Genomic DNA, 19173 nt, shown 5'->3' with positions numbered 1-19173 from the left:
ATGTGCTGGCTTCCAATTTAAGGACTTAATTTGAAGCTGATCTTCTTGGAGTTTTTGACCCATTATGATTTAAGATATGTGGAAATATTTTGTGGTACTTTACCCCTTGTTCTGAGTTAAACAGGTCTAACTCAAAACTCTTATATTAAACGATGAGATTATTTCTGTCACAAAAATATCTTTAGATTTTTGGCAGGTATTTAATTTTTTTTGCCCAGTAAGGCAAGAAGTACCATATTCCCTTATAAGACTTAACATAAGGAGGACAAGCATTCAAAATGGAATACAAAAGTAATGAAGGCTTTTTATATGTTGCGCTCATCATTCCCTCCTTCAGAGGTGGTGACCTGCAGCCATGACTGAAAAGTGTCTCTGCCCTCTGAGGTCATGTCTGGATCTGTGCGGTTAGAACTTGGGCCTGTTGGGAGAAGAGGCTGAGGCCTGAAAGCAGTTTACATAAAAGCTTTCAGTGATCGTGGTTTTTAAACAGGCTTGCTATGTGCTGGTAGCTTCTTTGTGCATCTTGCCTAGACAATTAAAAATATTGGTTCCACGTCCCCTACATTTCTAAACCAAATCAATTGGCTACCATTAGAATAACGTAGACTCTTCATCCCACCCCCACTCATCCAAGTGAGGGGAGAGGGAAGGTACCTGAGTCTGTTTCTTGTTACTCGACATCAGTGCTTGTTTTGGGCCCCTTTGTTTGCTGCCTTGTAAAAATCAAAAGGAGGGGGAAAACCCACCAAAATGGCAGAATGCTGACCAAGGTCCTACAAGATCCTGGAAAGTGAAGGCTTCTACCTCATAGACAGGGGTGCAATTTTCAGCTGAGTCACCAGGCCTTTTTTCACTTCCTGTCGAGCGATGGCCTCTTAAATGTTCCCTTCAGGTAAGTTCTTGGATTCCCATAATTTTGTAATAGTCATCCTTAGGAAATCACTATTCCCTTTCCACTGGGATATTTTTAATTTTTCCTTTTTTTGTTTAAACTACACGTTGTTAAAGTAAAAGTATTGAATTTATTTTGTTTTGTTTTTTAACAGAAGCTTTGATATCAGCTGCAGATCACTGTACATGGCCGAGGCAAAATCTACATTGGCCCGAAGCAGCTCTAGATGAGCCTGTTGGCTAGTCTCAGTCCCTCCCAGTTAGTGATTGGAGATTCAGGCCATGTCATAGGGCTTGTCAGACAAAGAGTTCTTATGCTAGGCAGCTGGCCTAAACATTAACTTTTCAATTTCTTATCCTGCTACAGCATCTTCACTAAAGGCAGCAAGATAATATTGTGGCAGTGCACAATAACATCAGGGCAGGCTTGACTGGAGAAAAACCAAATCCTGCGCTTGCTCTTATGTGCCCTCAGCCAGCTCTATGTGTGCACACACAGGACACCTTTCTAGTGTGAAGAACTTGCACCATGTCTGTCCCCTATTGAACCCCTCCAGAAATACTCCCAAGTGTTAGTATCTGAACTGTTGACTCCAGTCCCCAGTGCTTTCTGCTAGGAGAGCACACGTCTGTGCATCCACCGCAGTAATTCACCTTGCTCTGCTGCCCATGGCCGTACACAGTGGGATTGACTAAGGAGCATTATCCTAGCTCTGAAGATGTGGTCATGGAGCATAATTTCCCATCCCCCCATCTCATCCATCCTGGCCCTGTAAATTTTTGGTTTTCCTTTGTTGCATCAACGACCCTAGCCGGAGACTCACGCTGCCCCCTGTGATAACTGCCTTCTCGTCTTTCTGGTGTGATTTCAGGACTTTAGGGGTCAGTAAAGACTGAGGAGCCTTTATTGTAATAAGAAACAGACATAATGCCCCTTTCTTCACAGACCCTTTAACAACAGCTGAATTTTTTTTTTAATCATCTCCCCATGCCCCCTGAAATTAATCCAGTCTGGGCAATAGATGCAGTCTGACCCTTTGGATGTAACTTACATTTTTTTATTAATTATTTTTTTCTACAATCACCCCAATTATCCTTGGGGGAGGCGTTGGAGGACCTGAAATTTTTACCCAAACCCAGGTTCTCCGGCGCTTGGCAACCAAATGGGGCTACAGAGAAGCATCTAAGCCAGTTCACAGAGCGAGCGTGTGTGGGGACTTCTCACTGCCACGGACCCTTGATGCATGCTCCCCGCGCTCCAGTGGTCCCGTGTCAGAAGGCGGAGTTTTCGAAAGGAGGCCGCCAAAAATAAAAGGCAAAGAGACGGGATCGGCTGCAGCGGTTTCCCAAAGGAGGAGGGAGTGTGCATCGGTCTGGTAACAAACAGAGAATGTTTTTTAATTATTTATATCACAAAAATCTGTGTTTTATCTAGGATATTTTCTGAATATTCTTTGTAAAATGCAGATTTTTTCCACAAAACATTAGGATTCTTTGTTATATTCTTAAATTTGTTTGTTTAAGTAGGTAAAAATAGACATTTAGCTGAAAGCATTACACTAACATTTACATACTTGAAGCATTAGGAGGTTATTCAGCCCAATTCCCAGCAGTGGACAGAACGTTGAACTTGTGTCTCAAGGTTTCATGGTTTTTCCCACACTCTTTGGCTGTTTAATTTCCCAGGTTATATAGACCATCTTTGTTAATTGAAGCAAGAATCAAGTTGAAGTAACCTTGAGTTGAGCAAAAAACCTCATTTGGCAGAGCTGGGCTTGGTAGTACAGTGAAATTTTAGTGTAATGTGCTCTTGTGGTAATTGAAAGGGGAAAGATGATTTGGGTGTTTCTGCAAAGGAAAATAGGTGTACTTGGCTCTGATCAGTTTTTTAAAATATAAGAGCAAAACTTTTTTTTAATCTAAATATCTTGATTAAGTCTCTTTGAAAACGTAGTAATAAGGTATATGAAGTTTCTTTTTTCATTTTGCTCTGTGACTGGTTTAAAGGTAAGTTTGTTATGTTACTGGTAGATTTTGCCAGGCTTCTCCCAACAGAGTAGAAGTGATTTGGCCTTGTAAGTTAACGGTGGTACCACTTTTTTCTACGTTCCAGTTTTGAAAAGGATAGAACTGGAATTTGCTGCAACTCCTGTCAGTGTATTGGTAAAAATACAGAGGAGGCGGGAGTTTGGATGGTTGAATGGGATTTCCTTAGGATTTTGCAGCTGATAAAGATGCCACTTCCTGTGCATGTCCCAAGAATCATTAATCCTCTTTTACTCTGTTGGGATGAGTCTTTTTTTGTTCCTATGCAGAGTGGTCACTAACTTAGTCTTCTCTCCTCTTGCTGTCATCTGCATTCGTGCTTCCCACCTGTTGTTGGCATGTCCTTTACCTTCTCTTTCCCTGCCACATCAACCTACACACTGACTCATCATTGGCTTTGAAGATGTGGAAGATGTCAAGTTTGTGATCAACTATGACTATCCAAACAGCTCAGAGGATTATGTGCATCGTATTGGCCGAACAGCCCGTAGCACCAATAAGGGCACTGCGTACACCTTCTTCACCCCAGGAAATCTAAAGCAGGCCAGAGAGTTGATCAAGGTTCTGGAAGAGGCTAATCAGGCTATCAATCCTAAACTGATGCAGCTGGTGGACCACAGAGGAGGCGGCGGAGGAGGGGGTAAGGGTAAGTCCTGGAGTTCTCCAGGTACTGCCAAGGTATCTTTTTTTCATCATTGTGTCTTGTTTTTTAATTCCTGTGAAACCTTTAAGTATGTTGCTTGCTAATAAAGGACAGTGCCTAGTAGGTTTTAGTAATCTCTCCTAAGTAAGACAGTGTGAAGTTTGGGGGCAGTGCGGTCAGGATTGTCCTACTTTTGCAGCAGAGTATTTGTGTAGATAACAATGTAAAACTGACCTTTGTATTTTGAAGTATATGGTGTGTATTCAGAATTGAGCTGAATTATGGTTGCTTTTAATGCCTTTGAAAGCCTCAGTAGTGTGATTTAATCTGGAAAGTGGACAGTTGCAAAATATACTAGAACCTGGGCTTCCTGACGACCCAGTTTGGTATTATATTTTCCTCAGCCTATTGCGTGTTGAAGCTCTGCATCAGGATCACCTAAGAGGTTTTTTAAAATACAGCTTTGTTTTTTTTTTAAGTGGCTTTGGAATTGAGCTAGGAATCTGAGCCTTTTTCCCTAGAGCTTGTGAGATGATTCTGGTGCAGTTAGGTCTACAAAGCAACATTTGAGAGCCACTTGCGCTAAGAGAGGGTCCCGTCATGGTGATATTAGCTGCTTGTCATTTTTTTTTTTTTTTTTTTTAACCTAAGGTAAGTCACCTAAACCTCTTTATCATTGTTCCTACATTTTAAAGATTGTGTTTCTTGGTAATCCTCAAATAAAGAAAGGACTGAAATGGTGGGAAGTTGGGTATCTTTTAATGTTTATCATTCTTTGGAATGTGTCCTGTTAAAGAGTCAAATTATGGGTATATTTTTTAAATACTGATTTGGAGGCTGCCCTAGCTAAAGATTAAAAAAAAATGTTGAATACTTTTGTACCTAGTAGAATTTTTACGTGTGGTTATATTTGAATCCTGTATCTGGCATTAAAAATTCCTTGTATCCTCCCATCAGGAGGTCGTTCTCGGTACCGGACCACTTCTTCAGCCAACAATCCCAACCTGATGTATCAGGATGAGTGTGACCGGAGGCTTCGAGGAGTCAAGGATGGTGGCCGGAGAGACTCTACAAGCTATCGGGATCGTGGTGAAACCGATAGAGCTGGTTACGCTAATGGCAGTGGCTATGGAAGTCCAAATTCTGCCTTTGGAGCACAAGCAGGCCAATACACCTATGGTCAAGGCACCTATGGGGCAGCTGCTTATGGCACCAGTGGCTATACAGCCCAGGAATATGGCGCTGGCACTTACGGGGCTAGTAGCACCACCTCAACTGGGAGAAGTTCACAGAGCTCTAGCCAGCAGTTTAGTGGGATAGGCCGGTCTGGGCAGCAGCCACAGCCACTGATGTCACAACAGTTTGCACAGCCTCCAGGAGCTACCAATATGATAGGTTACATGGGGCAGACTGCCTACCAATACCCTCCTCCCCCTCCTCCCCCTCCTCCTTCACGTAAATGAAACCACTCAAGTGGTAGTGACTTGTGCAAACTTAACTACATTTAAAGGAGCGCTGTCTTTCCCCTTTTTTTTTCCTCTTCCCCTTTCCTTTCTTTTTTATTTTTATTTTTTCCCCAACCATTGTGATTTGTCTTTCATGCAGGTTAGTTAGAACTCACTGCCAGGTTTCTTCTGCCCACCAAAATGATCCAGTCTGTAATAACAGATTTTGTAAAAAAAAAAAAAATATATATATATATATATATATATAAACACACACACACACAGCCGACTGGAAGATTCCCCCCCCCCAACTTCTTGCATGTTGAGGATATTTGAGCTATTTTTCATCTTAAAAGAAAAAGTAAGGTATTAGGCCCTTTTGTGGGAGCCCATTTTTTGTTGTCCTGAGTTGGGGTGGGGGAGGGTGGAGGGTTGAATTCTGCAGAAGAAGATGGCATCTTTGCTTTAAATTGCTCTCATTACTGGGTTAGAAAACCAAGAGGGAGCTCCCTGCACATTTTCTCTAATGCTTTTTAACATTTTTCACGCTGGAACAGGGTTCCTCAAGGCCTGATGAGTTTTTCAGACAGTGCTTTGCCATGTTGTTTTGGCTGATTGCTTGTTAAGTGCATTTGACAGTTTAAAAAAATTTCTAATTGGTTTTGTCTCCCTTACACCTTGCCTTTCCCCTTCCCAATTACTGAAAAATAACCGTTTTAGTGTCAGGTTAGAAATTGAATTGCTGAGTCTGAGTTTTTTAAGTGTATCTTTTAATTAAAAACCCCAAGTGTTTATTGCAATGGTTAAATGTAGCATCTCAGCATCTGGTGGAAGCTGCCTATTTTTCTTCCCCGTATAACCAGGGACCATCTGTGAAATTCATTTTCCAATCGGACAGCTGCTGTGAGCAGAATGAACATACGTGCTCACTGGAAATTTATTTTATTAGCCAGTTAAGTATGCATTCACCTGCAGTGTAAAAACGACCTTTAATTATAAACCGAATATACTGAATGGGCAAGTTTTCTTTTTAAGCTCAGTATTTGTAGAGCTAGAATAAAAGCAACTCTTTGCCAGCTAGTCAGCCCTTTTGGCCAAGTTATCTTGAATAAAGAATGTTAAGGGTTTATTAAGAAAGAACTCTTAATTGTGTTCACACTCTGTTCTCTGCAGTGCTTTCTAACAGCTTTGGGATGCAGGTTTTCCTCGGCATCCTTTTGCACTCAGCTTTGTTACAGGTAGGTAGTGCTTAAGAAAAGTGACAGAGGACTGAAGCCGGAGTCCTTTCGCTTTTCCTCCATCTGAAGGGAGGGGAGTTTGCCCCTTCACAATAATACTCTTTTCCTGAGACTTCGTGTAATAGACAAGCCTAGAAAGAATCTTCTGCTCTTGTTTTCACCATAACAGAACAGGGAGATCAGACAGCCCCAGAAACCTCTTTCATATCCACTGTGGGACTATTAGTTTTTTTTATGCTGTTAGCAGTATTGTTCATTAATAATGTAGTTAAAGGAGGAAGGCTCCATTGCATTCTTTGGCTAAGGCCTGAGAGTGCTTGCTGGTTTGTAAGATCTAAATATTTGGGATTTTTGTTTTATTTTCCTTTTAAAATTCTTCAGGGAGAGAGAAGGGATTGTTTCTGAGGGGTTCTGAAAGTATGGTTGAATGTGCAACGTACAGGTAGGTTGTCAGCATAAGCTGAAATATATGCATGTAAGAACTTTGACATCTTTTTTGTTTTTTTCACTTTCTTCTTTCTTAACTTTACTTCTCTTTTTCCCCCCCTTCTTACAGAAGTTGAGGCCAAGGGAGGATGGTAGGCACAGGAAAAACATGGCAAAACTGCTCTGTGTTTTCAAACCAAAGTATCCGCCCCCCCTCCCCCCCCAAATGTTGCCTAAGCACTGACCAGTCCATTGTACACATTTCTTTCTACGCCAAAACTCGTTTTTTGTTTTAAACACAGAGGTACTACCACAGGGGGTGTCCTCCTCTTGCAGGTCTTAAAAGCATCCCTTTGCAGGCAAGGTCTCTGGGCAAGCAATGGGTGTTTGGTCTGCTGCTTGCTTCCTTTTTTCCACCAGAGATGTTGCAATCATAAATCTAAATAACAGCATATTCCAAATCTCAAAAGCTATAGTGGCCTGAGCACAGCTGAGATCTAGCAGTTTTTCCTGTATAGCTCTGGAGTAACTCTTCTGCCTCTGTGTCTGTCACTTATGATTCAGGTTCTCTCTGCTTCAGAACATGAGCAGAAGAGTCCTCATCTGATGCTAGTTTTTGCAGTCATGGTGGAGACTCATTTAGAAAAGATCTCAATGTTAAGCTATGGGGCTGCTACTCCCCAATCCCTCCCTAACAGTTCATTTTGTGGACTTCTCTAAAAGATGGCTGGCTGGGTGGTTGGTGGCTTTTGCTTGGGATCAGTGCTCTATTCATGTCTGCTGGTCTCTGAACACATTCCTGTTGTGTTAAGACTTGAAAGGTTTGTAGATGTGTGATGTTCAGGCACAGGATGCTAAGAGCTATGTTACTATTCTTAGTTTGTAAATTGTCCTTTTGATACCATCTTGTTTTCTTTTGTAGGTATAAATAAAACACTGTTGACAATAAGGTGTGAATTTTTTATTGCTTAAAAATTGACTATAGTCCAAGGGTGGTCCTTATAAGTTTTTATTTGCTTCAAGACCAAAGTTGAGGATGTTGGATTGACTAATCACCTTTGCACTTAAAATGGTGGAAGGGAGGTGGGATTGATTGCTCTTAATGTAAAGGTTTGAATTAGAAAGCAGCAAGGCAGACTACCTGGTAGGTAAAGGCTTAGGTGTCCTTTTCCTCATCAGTAAAATGATCGTCATGCTGGTGGTACCCACAGATGTGGTTATTTGGACTAAAGTACTGATTATCGGGCTACTGTGAGTGACAGTATGAATGAAGTCAGTTTTAAAGGTGAGACATGAAACTACTTAAATCTAACCAAAGGTGGTAAGTTTGGTTTGCTTGTGGCTTGAAGGCAGGTTACATTTCACACCTGTAGGCCATCACCTTTGTGGCTTGACTCGGTAAATTTGGTGGTCTCCTACCCAGGAAGTGAAAAGTGCCACAACAGCGTGCTTGTGATACTGGACTGTGGCCTTCCTTTGGGACATTGGCCGTATGCGCGGAAGCGTGTCTCTTCAGATGGGGCTGACCGTTCCTTAGCGTGAGTCTCCCACTAGGCCCTTGGAGAGCAAGTTTATTTGACCCATTCGAGGGTTTGTCACCTAAGGTTTCTTGATGTTGTGAGGCACCATATTGGTGTGATTGGCCCAGGTTTTTCATTACCTCTTGAAGGGAGATACTGATGAGAATGTCTTCTAGATGGAATGATCATGCTTTGCTGAGATCCACACTAAGCATTTTTCTGGCTTTGATTGTAACGTTTGGTCTGTGTAAGTCATCCAGGAGAACATTTCATGTAGTTTGCTCTCTGTCCTTGAGGTGTAGAACGTCTCTGAGGGCCCTCAAATTGGCATTGGAAGACTTAACTTCTTTCCTTTAAGGACTAGAAGGAAATGGAGATGAAATTGGAGTTTACCACACTGATGGAAGGACTCCTTCCTAACTTTGTGCATGATCTTAGTATCTCTAATGCCCAGCTCACAGTCAACAGTCAGGTGTTAAAGCCAAGGGGGAAGCTGCATTGCAGGTTAACTACAGACTCACTGACCCCTGTCTTGGTTACTGATACCGCCACCACCACCACTTCCCTCCTTAGGCCATAAACTTAGCAGGTGGCCTTTTCCACACCACATGCAGTCCATCAGTCCTTCATAACTCCACTCAAGATCTGTCCACGTCTCTGTTTCCACTGAAGACCTCTTCCTGGACAGTTGGAGCTGCCCCATAACTAGTCTCCCTGCTTTGGCTGCTTGTTACCCTGCAGGGCATCTGGTGGAGTGGTTCTTTAAATGACCTTCCAGTAACACTTTGCCATCAATACAATGCACACCCCTTATCCTAGCTTATGAGGTCCTCTGTGGCTGTCCTTGCTTGACCTGATTCACTCTCCAGGTTTATAGGCTTTTTGTTCTTTGTCACACCAAGCTGGTTCCTGCCTTGGGGCTTATACATAGGCTGTTCTCTGTAGAACATTTTTCTCCTATATTTTCCTAACCAAGTATTAGATCAAATGTTAGCCCCCAGCCGTCTTCCCTCTACACTGTGCACAGTAAATACAGTATGTTCTTGGTCTGTATTATTTTTTTCATGGTGCTTGTTCCCTGAAAATACTTGTTTTCTTCCCACATTAGGATGTAAGCACCACGAGGTGCCTCTGTTCTCTTCCACATCCCCTCGAATTGAATAGTAACTCCGTAGGCCAGTGCCAGCAACCACCCTGTTCTCCCAGCACCTACCTTTGGTCACATACAAGTAGAAGAAGTCACAGTAGAAGATGGTTTGTACTACTCCAGACACCACTGCGATTTGGTCATAGAAATTCTCGGTCTGGTACCGCCTGATCCAGTTAGCCAGGTAGAGTGCCCGGTACAGCCCAAGGAAGAACAGGTAGTGAGTAGTAATGGTCTCTGCCTCGCCAGTCTTGCTGATCATGAAGAGCTGGGGTAGGATGGCCACTGATTCCAGGTAGATGGAGAACGTCCAGAGGATCTGAGCCAGAGAGAAATGGCCAGAGGAAGCTGATGAAGGCCAAGAAGGGGACCATCTTTTTAAGAGAACTTAATTACCATAATACGTTAACGAGAGTACAGTGAAGCGAAAAATCACATTCTTGAAATTTTTAATAATTTTAATCGGTACATCATTCGACCCCTTTCTCTGTAAATGCAAAATATTTTTTAAAAGGTTCAAGTATGCTGCTCTCTTCACAACATAGCGTGAACATTTCTATAGAACACTGAGTTCAACACCCCGAGAGTAACAGCATCCTCCATTCCACCAATTCTAGGAATAAGATGCGCGGAACCCTAAAAGGACATCTCTGATACGGAGGAGAAACGGAACTCGCTTTGGTCAAATGTCTTCTGGGTGCTGGGCACTTGGCATACCTTAGCTCATGTGGCAGTGGTGCTGTGATGCCTGCTTTAAGAGCGTGACTGTCTAGACGTGCCCATTTTCAAGTGGAGCAGTGTGAATAGCTTGTTGCCAATTTCTAAACTTAGAACTGAACAGTATGTGAGTAATAGTCACAGTTGTAGCAGAAGGCGAGCCCAGTTGTTACTAAGGGTCCAGAGGGAAGAATGTTAGGGAGCATGTTTCCCTTGGGGTATTAGTACTCTGGGTCCCTTCCCTTACCTCCAGGGGAGTGAAATTGTAGTTCTCAAGGAAAGAGAGGCCAATGACTGGGACCAGAAGAAACTCCAGGCGGAATGTGTCATTCTCGCTGTCAAACGTTTTCCGAAATTTCCCATAGATCATGTACACCGTCACATAGGCACAGAGGAGAAAAACCACCTGAAAAGGGAGACGCATGGGAATCAATGAAGTCATTTCCCAGCCTATTTGCTGGGCTTCAAGGCCACCCTGAGTTGGGGCCTACCAAACTCAAGGGCTAGTGCTCTGCCTTCAAGTGGGAGAGGTGATATGTGTCCGCAACTTCTCTTAGGTCAGTGGCCTAGAACCTGAAGCTCATGACCTTTCTGTTGAGTGACTCCATGCTTCTAATTGGGACTGATTGTGCTACCGTGAAGACTCATAGGCCTAGGAGAGCGTTAGGCAAAAAAACCGGGACTGGTCTTCGTGAGGAATTCAGCAGTGGTGTTCCCAGGCTTTTTTTTTTTTTTTTTTTGTAAGAAAGATTGGCCCTTAGCTAACATCCATGCCAGTCCTCATCTACTTTGTTATGGGACACTGTCTCAGCATGGCTTGATGAGTGGTGTGTAGGTTGGCGCCCAGGATTTGAACCTGTGAACCGTAGGCCACCGAAGCAGTGTGTGTGAACTTAACCACTACGCCACTGGGCTGGCCACTGCATCAGTGACTTGTGAGCATTCTTCCCCAAGGACCAACATCCCTTCAATCAGTTGATCGTCGCTCCTACAGAAAAGCTCTCTCTAATTACAGTAGCTGTCCTCCATCATATAAGGATTTTATGATCTAGCCTTTACCCTTCTGGGCCAGAGGTTCTCAAACTTGAATGTGCATCAAAATCACATGATGGCTGCCCTTCCCCTGCCCCCAGAGTTTCTGATTTAACAGGTCTGAGTGGGTCTAAGGATTTACATTTCTAGCAAGTTCCTGGGCGACGCTGATGGTGCTGGTCCAGGACCACATTGGCCTAGAGAACTCCTCTTTGTACTTCAAAACTCAGGTTACATTATTTCCTCAAATTCTTTTCGCACCAGAATGAAGCACACGTACTGTCACCATAGCTCCATGTGAAAATGCTCACTGCCGCCAGGATCGCATGTGCTCTGTCTACGTACAGTCTGTCTCCCCTGCGAGGGGGACTCCACAGGAGGGTCCGTATGCTGAGCACGTCTGACTCCCAGCCCCTAACTCGGGGCCTGGCACGAAACAAACGCTGGAACGAGTGCATGATTCAGTCAAGTGGTGATCACATCTGTGTTTCACGCAAGTGGAAACTAGCCTCTTTTTTTTTTTTTTTTTTTGAGTGATATGCCAAAATTTTATTTGTAGAATCTTAGCACTGTCATTAAAGAAAGAATAATAGGGCCGGCCCGGTGGTGCAGTGGTTAAGTTCCCATGTTCCGCTTCTCGGCAGCCCCGGGTTCGCCGGTTCAGATCCCAGGTGTGGACATGGCACCACTTGGCAAGCCATGCTGTGGTAGGCGTCCCACATATAAAATAGAGGAAGATGGGCACAGCTGTTAGCTCAGGGCCAGTCTTCTTCAGCAAAAAGAGAGGATTGGCAGCAGTTAGGTCAGGGCTAATCTTCCTCAAAAACACACACAAAAAAAACAAAACAAAAACAAAAGAAAGAAGAATAAAGTAGTAACTGACTGTTGGAGCTATAAAGGACCTGAGTATAGCGGTTTTAAAACTTCTTCATCAGATGTTTTCCAAATATTTTCATCCAGTCTGTGGCTTATCTTCTCACGTTTTTTTTTTCTTTTTTTTATTGAGGTAACGTTGGTTTAGAACATTATATAAATTTCAGGTGTACATCATTAATATTTCAGTTTCTGTGTAGACTACATCATGTTCACCACCCAAAGACTAATTACCATCTGTCACCAAGAAATTGGCCTCTGAGTTTCCTAGAGCTCATGCAGCCATGCCAACAGCTGGGTCTGCAGTCCCTGGCAGGACTGCCCAAGGCAGACCCTTGGCTTATGGTTTTTGCTACTTGTGTGTTGGATTTAAGTAGACAGTGATTTTAAGACCTCAGACTGAAGTTGACACTGAGTTCAACACCCCGCAAGTAACAGCATCCTCCATTCCACCAATTCTAGGAATAAGTTGCCTGGAACCCTAAAAGGACATCTCTGATACGGAGGAGAAAGAGAACTCGCTTTGGTCAAATATCTTCTGGGTACTAGGCACTTTACATATATTATCTCATGTAATCTTCACAATAGCCCTGCAAGATAGGTAGGTAGGATTCCCCCCATGTAGCCTTTCTTCCTTAAAAACAGGATTCCTGTTAGACAATGTGCCCAACTAAAAACTATATTTCCCAGCTTCCTTTGCAGATAAGGGTGGTCAGTAACATGTAGATGGAAGTCACTGGGTAGAGTTTGGGGAAAGCACTTTAAAAAGGGCTTATCTAGCTGGCAGGCACCCTATTGCTAGTTCTCACCTTCCTCCTCCTCCCCACCTAGAATGTGATATGATGGTAGGAGCTCTAGCACCCATTTTGTGACCCTGAGGCAAGCTGGACAATAGCTATCACATTCAGGACCAGCTATATCATTTGCAGGGCCTCTAGTTCAAAAATTAAGAATTCCAAGATGGCAAGAGCAGAGCATTCAACCAAGCATGGGGCCCTTCTGAGCAACTGCATAGGTCAAACATCCATGAGTCCTGTCACAGAGATGACAGGGCAGAAAATTAAAAAGAAGCTGCCATCCCAGCCCTGGAGCCCCCACCTCCAGATTTCATCTTATGAAAACCATTACCTCTTTAAAATAATTTAAGTCTCTGTTATCAGAATCCAAGCAGTTACATCCTACTTTTCTGACTCTGAAACCTGGGCTCCTTCTTCTATGTTGCCTTAAAGAGCAGGATGGTTGGTTACAAGCTCAGAAGCATGACCTAACAATTACGGCCCAGGGCCTGGGACATCAGAGCGGAAATGAGAGATGCCCAGTTTCTCCTTCTGTGAAACGGCCGTGCTTCAAAGCAACAACTTCCCAGCACAAAATTAAGTCTGAACTGTTAACCTGCGCCACCTGTCCTCACCCAGCCCTCTGCCAGCATCCCCACCACCAGCGGGCAGACCTCGCCTGCTGAGCTCCCCACGCGCCCGCCTTCTGTCTGTCCTTCGAGTACCCTGAGCTCGTATCTGTCTTGGGGGTCTTTGCACAAGCTATTCCTTCTGCTTGGGAAGCTCTTCCTTCACACGGCTGGTTCCTTGTGCCGCTCAGATCTTGGCTTTCACGTCAGCTCTTCGGAGAGGCCCTCCCTGAGCACCCTCCCTGAACAGCCCCCTCTTCATTCTCCATCACGTAACCCTATTTTTAAAACTTTTTTTAATAATCGAAGGAAACATCACCCTATTTTAATTAGTTTTTAATTATCCCTAACCCTAAACAAAGTTTTTCTTGCTTGTTTTATTATCTGTCTCCCCACTTAGAATGTCGGTTCCTAGAGAATGGGAGCCTCCTCGTCGTCTTCAGGTACCTGGCTCACAGCAGGGGCTCGATAAATATTTTTTGGATGGATGGATGAATGAGTTCTCTGAAAGCTCAGGGTTCCACGTTTGATTTTTTGTGTATTTTTTAACCATTACAATGGCTAACCTTTATTGAATGTTTAATATATGACAGCTATTGCATATTTATATTTATTTCCTCATTTAACCTTCACAACAAAACCCTCTGAGGTAAGTACTAGTATCTTCATTTTGCAGATGAGGAAACTGAGGCACACAGAGGCCTTGCACAAGCCTAGGTCCCGCAGCTGCTAACAGCAACAAGCCCAGAGTCAAACCCAGGTCTGCCTGGCTCCACGGCCTGAGTTCCCAAGCCTGCGGTCTCAGGGTTGGGGGTGCTCGGCAGGCCCCACCGCCACGGCCACCCATCCCCCTCACCTTCATTACTGTGTTGTAGATGGAGATGAAGTTGGTGAACAGGTCTAGGTACCTGGTGGTGAAGACGAGAGCGAAAAGGATCTGACTCTTCCCCGAGATACCTATGGCCAGATGGGGATAGAAGACAATGAGAACACCGACTGCCAGGCCCACACACCCTCGAGGAGCCCCGAGCCTGAGCTCGAAGGGCCCATAGAGCGTCCAGTCACACTTAATGACGACACCGTGTCCAGGGCACTGTCACTCTCCGACACTTAGGAAACACCCCTTCCAACTGGATCACTTGAGCCTGTGTTCCTCTCATTAGGCTGTAATCTGTCTCCCGGTCTCCAAATAAAGACACGAACGCCACGTTCCCAGCGGCCCCTGGTGCGCCTGCCTCGGTTCCTGCTCTGGGGAGGGCGTCGGGGGGGTGGTGTGAGCTGGGCTCGGTGGGGGGTGTCGAGGCTTCTCTTCGCTCCACCCGCAGAGTTCCACTGACAGTCCCCAAGGCTCTATCTTTTAGAGAACAACTCACTGATTTTACAAGGTGTTGATTCACCAGGGAGACTGGAGCGGGCGGAGGAAGGCACGGGGCCAGGGGAACATTCGATTTTATTTTCCAAATTTTAAGGATTAAAAATGCACTTTCTACTTATAAAAGTTACAACTATTTTTACCCTCTGTAAAACAAAAAACAGATAATACATGAAGATATAAATAAAAAACCCAGCAGTCACAAGAACCCCACAGCCCCAGTGTGCATCCTTCCAGATCTTCGCTGGCGCACACGTGCACACGACACATATGTGCACGCATATGACATGTACGGACGCATCGAGCTGATAAAACCGGGCTCATACTTTCCAGGCTATTTCCTGACCTGCTTTGGCCTCTTTCTTTTTTAACTGTTTATTTTGAGTAATTCTAGGTTTACTGAAGAGGCGCAACGGCAGTCGAGAGAGCTCCCATATACCCTTCACCCGGCTTCCTCTCACGCTAACATCTCGCATAATCACAGAACATTTACCAGAACGAAGAAGCTCCCATTGGTACAGCACTATTGACTGAACTCCAGACTTCATTCAGATTTCACCCGTTTTCCCACTGACGCCCTTTTTCGGTTCCAGGATCCAATCCAGGACTCAAAGCTGCATTTAGCCATCATGCTCCGTTGTCTCCTTTTGGCCACCTTTTTGATACATCATGGAGGTTGCTGGCCGAGGCCAGCGGATGCCCCGCCGCGTCTCCTGCCTTGTCAAGCCCACACCAGTCTGGATACTTCACCAAACCACTCCCATCAACGCCACCCACGGCTTTGCATCCAAAGGTCAGCTCTGTCCTCCGCCGCCCAATCTCAAAAGCCAGCTGAGCGCTCCATCTGCCTCAAGCCACACTCTTCCCCTGGCTTCCACGACTGTCCAGACTGCTGGCTTCTCACCTCCTCTGGTTGCTCCTGTCCTCCTTGCCACCTGGTCCTTGGAGAGCGACATTTCTTCTTCCCCGTCCCTGTGCCATCTCATCCCACATGCCAGAGACACTCTGGCTCTGGACTCTCCTCCGAGTTCTGACCTATATACTCCTGTCATCTCCCCTCGAACCCCCTCCTTCCCCTGTCTCCCCTCCTTCATAAATGCCACCATAGTCCCGTCTGTGCTCCAGCTAGAAAACTGAGGGCCATCCTTGAGTCTCTCTCCCCTTTCTTCCTCCCCCTCCATATTGCTCAGCCCCACTGCCCCCACTCCAGTGCCCCTCACTCAGCCCTGCCGCCCTACCCCAATGATCCAACTGGTGTCCCCAAGTCTGCCCTCGCTGCCCACTCCTCCCCTAATTCCACCCAGCAACCAATCGGCTATTTTTAGAATAAAATTCTGCCTAAAGTCCTTAAGTGGCTCCCAAATGCCCTTAAAATAAAGACCCAAATCCTTATCCTGGTTCGTGAGGGCCTGCCTGGGCCACTCCCGTTGCCTCGCCGGCCCGATCTGATCACTCCCCCCTCACCCCCTCCCTCCAGCCATGGTGATAGTCTGGATTTTATTCTAAATGTAAGGGAACGACTGGGGAGTTTGGCACCGAGAAGTGACATTACCTGATTCAGGGTCTGGGTCCTTTGTATGCCTGAACTGTGCCTTTTCTAACGATTCCTCTGGTGCTGGACATTTTGGGGAGGGGGACAATTTGAACCCCTGAGGATGAACGCCGCTGAAGCCCCTAACATTCTGGAGAGCGCTGGGGCCCTGTGCCGGCTTTCGTCCTCGCATGGCAAGCGTGAGCTCACCCTCCTCATCTGTGAGATGGGCAGCCTCACACCGACGCGCAGACTGACAGGACGAAATAGGATTCGGTGAGACCGTGGGCGCCTCCTTGCTGGGGGGGCTTGCTGTGGGTGAAGGAGCCCCCTCGGGGGTGGAGTCTGGGAGGCAATAAGGACCCGAGGCAGCTCTGCGGGCTGAGCCTGCTGCTCTGCCACCTCCCTGAGCCCCCTCGCAGAGGCCTGGCCAGGAGGCCCTCAGCCCCATTAGGGGGGTGCAGGAGGCAGCCCTGGGGGTGACGCTGGCTACCCCCTCACACCTCACACGGTCTTCCCCACCCTCCCCTCTTTCCGTCCTCAGCCTGCCAGGCCCCCAGGCTTCGCTCACATTTTCCTGAGTGCTTTGGGAGCCCCGGCGATCTTGCGCACTGCGGTTTCCACGCTCTTCTGAAAGCAGTGATTAATTTCCACCAAAGCAAGCCGCGCAGGGAGACCCAGGACGCAGAAGAGAACAGGAGCTGCCGCCTGGCCAGAGTCCTTCGGGGGTCCACTGAGCACACTCGGGACCCGCGGACTGGGTGCAGCCCTCCCTCCCACTTGACGGATGGGGAAACTGAGGCCCAGGGTCACACAGTGAGTCAGTGGTGGAGCGAGAACGAAGCCCCAGTCTCCTGCTTTCAGGGCTGGGTCAGTGGGGGTCACCTCAGGGCTGACAGGGCTGGCATGCAGGCCCCTCAGCTCCTCAGATCTCAAGCAGGCCTGTGCCGATCCCTCTCCACATACACACGCCCCGCCACCCAGCTGCCCTTTTCCTTTTCCCAGAGCGCTCACTCCTCTAACAAACCCTATCATTTACTCGGTTGCTGGGACTGTTGCTTGTCAGCACTCTCCCACCGCTAGAGTCAGCTCCACAGGCCAGCATCTCAGTCGGCGTTTCACCCCACGTGCCTAGTCCAGTGGGATGGGGAACAGCGCCCCCTCCCGGTCGTGGCTGTTCACCGGGCCCAGGGCCGGCCGTGCAAGCACAGGGACAGGTCCCTTCCCCTTGCTGGAGCCTTCTGCCCCTGATCTCCCCTCTCAGCATCCCAGCCCACTTCTCCTGAGTGGGAACCTGAAGGGCCGTGAGTGCCTTTCTATCCGGAGACCCCAAACCTGAACGGCCTCCAGGTCTAGAACCACTGCCTCCGACTGACTTCACACCACCCTCCCACGCACCAAGCCGCCCAGGCTGGCAGCCTCCACACTGCTCTCTCCGCCTCCTCTCTCCACATAACTTCCAGAGTGACCTGCCTCAGGTCCCCTTCTGAGCCCCGTCCCCTGCTCACAAACCTTCCATGGACCCCCAGTCCCAACCCCCTAGCCCCTTCACATTTGGACCACCCACCCCCCTGGTCTCATCTCCTCCCCAGACCACCCCCGAATCAGGCTGCTCACCCTTCCCTGGACATGCCCTGCCCTCTGTGGCCCCTGGGTTTTACACCCCCAGCGCCCTCCTCACAGCACACCCCCTGCCTGGGCGAGGCCCTGCCCATCTGCCAGGAGCCAGCACAGAGCTGCTGCCTCCATGAAGCCTTCAGGGGTCTGCTCTCTGCCTCCTGGACCCCCACCAGGAGCCTGCGTTCCTCTCTACGTCCCGTCACCTCAGTGCCAAGCAGAAGGCCCGCGCCTCCGGGACACCAGCGGATAAAGATGGCTGCAGGAGGCTTGGGCAGCCTCTTAGGCACTGGGTCTGCTTGGCCACCGCCAGGCCAGCCCTGAAACTTCCCCAAACCCCCAGCAGGGCAGTCAGACTGCTGGGCAAGAGGAGGACCCCTCCCGCTCTCCCTGGGCTTCTGCTCAAGGGCAGCTCCATGCCCACCTGGGCCGGGCTTGTGCCCGCTTGCCACATCACAGCCGCCTGTGCCACGTGCAGTGGGGGAGGGAAAGGGGCCCAGCCTGGGAGGATGTCTGGGAGGGGCGTAGGGGGTGCAAGAAAAGAGAAGACTAAGAGTTGGGGGCCACTTCCTGTGTGCGTACTTCCCCAGTCCCCCCACCTCAAGTCCCCCATCCTGGCCTGAGCGGGAATAGAGAAAACAACGGCCTCAAGCGGGTGCTGCTCCTGAGGAGCCAAGGGGAGGACTGGCTGGAGGGAGTCCACTTCCTTCTCCTCCTCCTCTTTCAACTAGCAGTGGCGACGCCAAGGGTGGGAGGGAAGGAGGGAAGCAGGCGCAGCCCACCCTCCGTAGTCTTCAGGGTCCTCCTTCTCTGATGAGGTACGACTTTAAGTTTTCTTTGGAAACTGAGCTGTGCAAAAACAGTTTCAAGCACCCCCAAGCCGAAGCCCCCACCCTGAACCGATTCAGGGGCCCCCATGGGGTTGGCCGGCGGAGGTGAGGTCCCTCGGGTCGCGCGCCTCCCGCCGGGGGCGCCCCTCACCTGCGCAGCACTTGGACCTCCAGATCTTCCCCAGGAGCAAGATCATGGCCAGGAGGTGGCTCAGGTCCCCGAGGATACGGAACACGTTCATGGTCCAGCCCGCCGGCCCTGAGCCCGCGCGCAGGCAACTCCGGGGAACTTCGTGCGGGCGAGGCGGCTGCCACGTCCCCGGCCCTGGGCCCCGCGCGCCCCTGCCCGCGCCCCCGAGCTCCGCGCCCCGCCCGGGCGCCGCCGCTCCTCCCGCGCGCTCCTGGCCGGGCGGTGACGTGGCCAGGCCGGCCGCCGCCGG

General features: G+C 47.8%; 2 protein-coding genes across 4 annotated transcripts in view; one reads left to right on the top strand and one right to left on the bottom strand.

Annotated features, from left to right (window-relative positions):
• Nucleotides 1-7638, top strand: part of DDX17 (DEAD-box helicase 17) — a 19815-nt gene extending 12177 nt beyond the window's left edge. Inside the window, exons 12-13 of one of the 2 annotated variants that reach the window (XM_023631373.2) lie at nt 3341-3577; nt 4538-7638. In XM_023631373.2, coding sequence (XP_023487141.1) covers nt 3341-3577; nt 4538-5043 — 743 coding nt within the window. In that variant the 3' untranslated portion in view covers nt 5044-7638. Of the gene's footprint in view, nt 1-3340; nt 3584-4537 lie in introns of both variants that reach the window. The other variant, XM_023631372.2, reaches the window with a different exon arrangement.
• On the bottom strand, nt 7636-19173 carry KDELR3 (KDEL endoplasmic reticulum protein retention receptor 3). 2 transcript variants are annotated; one of them, XM_023631374.2, is made up of 5 exons: nt 18885-19173; nt 14240-14340; nt 10321-10479; nt 9423-9675; nt 7636-8569 (listed from the first exon to the last, which is right to left on the bottom strand). In XM_023631374.2, the coding sequence occupies exons 1-5, from the start codon at nt 18973-18975 to the stop codon at nt 8529-8531; spliced, it is 645 nt and encodes a 214-aa protein (XP_023487142.1). In that variant the 5' UTR covers nt 18976-19173; the 3' UTR covers nt 7636-8528. The 2 variants fall into 2 exon arrangements, with proteins under 2 accessions (XP_023487142.1, XP_070110279.1); XM_070254178.1 differs by lacking the exon at nt 18885-19173 and adding an exon at nt 15249-15523.

Source organism: Equus caballus, chromosome 28, assembly GCF_041296265.1.
Source record: "Equus caballus isolate H_3958 breed thoroughbred chromosome 28, TB-T2T, whole genome shotgun sequence".
In the NCBI taxonomy this organism is placed as follows: Eukaryota; Metazoa; Chordata; class Mammalia; order Perissodactyla; family Equidae; genus Equus; species Equus caballus.
This window is presented reverse-complemented; position numbering and strand designations above follow the sequence as displayed.

What these genes read in the sequence shown, in the direction of transcription:
- KDELR3 (XM_023631374.2), bottom strand. Translation starts at nt 18,975, where the DNA reads ATGAACGTGTTCCGTATCCTCGGGGACCTGAGCCACCTCCTGGCCATG. An exon ending in TCTACAACACAGTAATGAAG is followed by an intron (nt 10,480 to 14,239) that starts GTGAGGGGGATG and finishes CTCCCTTTTCAG; the next exon opens with GTGGTTTTTCTCCTCTGTGC. An exon ending in CTACTTGTATGTGACCAAAG is followed by an intron (nt 8,570 to 9,422) that starts GTAGGTGCTGGG and finishes ATTTCCTTCTAG; the next exon opens with TCCTTAAAGGAAAGAAGTTA.